This window comes from Juglans regia, chromosome 9 (assembly GCF_001411555.2).
Source record: "Juglans regia cultivar Chandler chromosome 9, Walnut 2.0, whole genome shotgun sequence".
In the NCBI taxonomy this organism is placed as follows: Eukaryota; Viridiplantae; Streptophyta; class Magnoliopsida; order Fagales; family Juglandaceae; genus Juglans; species Juglans regia.
The window spans coordinates 613,449-616,834 of record NC_049909.1 but is presented as its reverse complement, the minus strand read 5'-3'; the positions used below and the strand labels follow the sequence as shown (position 1 = coordinate 616,834).

General features: G+C 41.5%; 1 protein-coding gene across 2 annotated transcripts; it reads right to left on the bottom strand.

The window, feature by feature from the left end:
* Positions 1-730: 730 nt before the first annotated feature.
* On the bottom strand, positions 731-3,130 carry LOC109003114 (magnesium protoporphyrin IX methyltransferase, chloroplastic). Of its 2 annotated transcripts, XM_018981118.2 has the most exons (3): positions 2,450-3,129; positions 1,609-2,033; positions 731-999 (listed from the first exon to the last, which is right to left on the bottom strand). In XM_018981118.2, exons 1-2 carry the CDS (start codon positions 3,038-3,040, stop codon positions 1,626-1,628), a joined length of 999 nt encoding a protein of 332 aa, XP_018836663.1. In that variant the 5' UTR covers positions 3,041-3,129; the 3' UTR covers positions 731-999; positions 1,609-1,625. The 2 variants fall into 2 exon arrangements, with proteins under 2 accessions (XP_018836663.1, XP_018836654.1); XM_018981109.2 differs by lacking the exon at positions 731-999 and having other exon boundaries at positions 1,321-2,033; positions 2,450-3,130.
* Between the last annotated feature and the right edge of the window lie 256 nt (positions 3,131-3,386).

Here is a 3,386-nt window from a genome sequence, read left to right as displayed (position 1 = left end):
AGAAGCAGAACAACGACACACTCATTCTATGCATCCGTTATCCCATTTTCTATGTTAGGCCCCGAGTAGCTTTCATCAGCCATCGATACATCAAAGTACTGCCTACCTAGAGTGATTACTGATTACTGTATAATGAGTTGCTTGCTTAAACAAGGAGTCTAGGCAAGAGAGCTAGTGTTGCTCTCTATACGATCAAATAGCATCTATCATTCTCATTCCCTGCCCTGCCTTGAGGTCCTTAACTTATAAGTAAAAAATTGATACACAAGTAAAAACAAATGCATGCTGGGATTCTCTGCCTTGAGACTCATATAGGCTGAAAGATTTGAAATATAAATGTATAGTTTGAGCTCAAGAAACAAATGGCATGCTATGTTCTGCACGGAGAAAAAAATTAAAATAAATAAACCTTGAATTTTCTTCCAAGTATGAAACATAAGGTTATGGAATCTGTATTGAATGACCACACACCTATGCAACAGAATGACTTATTTTTCATCCCAAACTTAGACTTGAAGCACCTCAATAAGTTGCATAATGTTTGACTTGTACCCTAAAGGCATAGTAAAGGGAAAAAACATCAAGAGTCGAACAACAAATGGAGAGATTCTCTCTTGGGAATCTGTCACTATTAAGACAACACCAGTTCAAGGACCAGCTAATCAAAAGTTCTGCGGAGGAAAACTGAATCCGCATCTTAGAGCTCAGAAAATTAACTGGCAACAGAATATAGACCAATAGACGGAGCATATATTATTGACAACTTAACTGCTGCTCTCAGCAAGCTCGCTGATGCTTTAGCAAGGATTGCTGATAAGTTAGAATCTGACATCATCAAAACACATTTTTAAGGACCTTTAGAACAGCAGCTTCAAGAAGCTACTCCACTCATTCTTCATGCTTACAGCTGCCCCCTTCCCTTTTTTACTTTCAATTTCCCTTTCTATTTATGTCTAACAGGTTAGAAAGCCTGCCAGCATTCATGCTGCCTTTTTCACCCTACAGTTAGAAGAGCCAGATGTAAGGTTTATAAACGGAACATTTGATCTACTTTAATTTACATATAAGTAGCCATATGTAAATGGGAAAAAAAAAAAAAAAAAACTCGAGCTTCAATCTTTGGACGCACCATCAGAGATTGAGTTAAGTTACATCTCTGAAATAAGTTACCATTCGGACGGTAATTTCTGCAATCTAGCTTACCAAGAGCTCTTCAAGTCCTTTCAGAGGAAAGGTACTCAACTAGAAGGCTACAAAGGCGAGTGATGAATGAAAGGGAAGATGGATCATAACAAAAACAAGCACCATTTTGCCGCCACATAATTAAGCTTGAGAGTTATATATTAATATACAGCACACTGAACGCATGAAACAATGGATGAATCGTGGAATTTTCAGCAAAACACCTATAAAATCTCGTCACTGCACAAGGATACATCACAATGTTTCAGCATAGACAACTGATACTTGCTGCAATCTGTATTTATTCATTAATACAGGCAGAGAATAACAACATGCATGGAAAAAATGCAGGTTTTACATTAAAGTTGGAGGTAATTCCTAAACCTTCCTACAAACAGAACAAATAGATCGAGGCAAAACTTATACCTAACCTCTTGGCCTCATTATGCAGGAACAGCCTCAACAAGCTTTGCAAAGTAAAATTGTGTGGTGATGAGGCCTCTCTTCCTTATCTTCCACCCTACCTTTTGCAATGCTCTTTCCACGTCTGCCTCTGAATGGAGATATGCCCTTGTTGCCTTTGAAGGCCCGGGGAACAACTCTCCTACTCTCTTCAATAGATCATAATAAAACGTCTTTGGTGCAAAGCTTAGAATTAATCGCTTTTCTGCCAATGATGCAAGGTGGGCAATCATCCCGTCTGCTTTACTCTGCGGGTAATGAATCAAAACATCCAGGCAGACTACGGTGTGATACTTCCCTTCTAAGCTCTCCAAATCACTCACTTCAAATTTTGGCATCACTGGAGCTGGTGAAAGACCATCCTTGCCTGCCAGAAGCTGTTCCTTTGCCTGTCATGAAATTCAAAATACATGTAAATACGATCGCCAACAAATTATTGTACTTCTATAACAACAGAAAGCCGACATGATAAGGCAGATTATCACTCACATTTCTCACTGCACCACGGTTGAGTAGTCCTATCCTATTCCAACTTATGTGCATACAGAATAGACTTAAAGTTAACATAAGACTAATGGGACTTTGCCTTCTGGATTTGATCCACTCCGAAACTTTAAAAAAAGTAATATTAATCGTAGCGAGCATACCTAAAAAGCATTCAGTATACTCAGAGTCTATCTGAACTTGACAGAACGCTGTAAACACAGACCTCTTACATAACACATATCAAACTCACCTCATCCCCAACTTCAAAAAAACTATAATGAAAGTATACACACATGTTTAAGTAGCACACTTCTCTCACCTGCTTCTCAGCTTCAGCAACCATAGCAGCCGAAATATCGCTGGCCAAGACAATAGCGCCCTCCTTGGCGAGCGGAATGGACAAAGAACCGGTGCCACATCCAGCATCACAAACAGTAACCCCTCGAATCGGGCTTTCATCAGTCAGCATCTTGATGGCATTCTCGACGGTCTTGGAGTGGCCCAGCCTTATGTCCTTCTGAACCCGATTCACATCGTCGGTCTCTCCGTAAATCTTCTTCCACCTCTGGAATCCGGAGTTGTTGAAGTAATCCTTCACAACCTCCTTGTCGCCACCCCCGACGACTTCGGCCTGAAGGCGCCTCCGTCTCTCTGGGTCTGTAAGGGAGAGAACTGCGGCGAGGGCGGCGACGGAGCTGCCCCCAATGACGGCGAAGGTTGTGCCGTCGAAGGTGGCGGCGGCGGCGTCAGCGGTGGAGAGGGGTGGAATGGCGAAAGGGGTCGTGGGCTTGGTGGGTCTTGTTGTTGGAGGATTGAGAAGGGTTTTGGGAGAGAATAGAAGATGGCTGTGGTGCTGGTGGTGGCGGTGGTGGAAGCGAAGAGGGGAGGAAAAGGAAGCCGAGCAGGCCATTTTTGGTCTCTCCCGGACCAGCGATAGACCTTCTATGTTCACTGGTGGATACGGGGACACTTTTTGGCAGCTGATAAGGCTATACACTGGATAAGACCTGTTAACTATTGGATTGGATACAGCTTGTGGGCGTTCCTCGGATACTCACGTAGGTCCCACTCTCGTGTTGGCATAAATATTAACACAGAATGTATAATATTAATAACTATTTATATGTATGGGACGTTCTACGTCCACTGAGAGCTGCTGGAGCAACCGTTATGTAATTTTTATTTTTTTTATATATATTTTTTAATATTTTTTAAAATAATAATAAATAATATTATTATTAAGAAATACTTTCTTA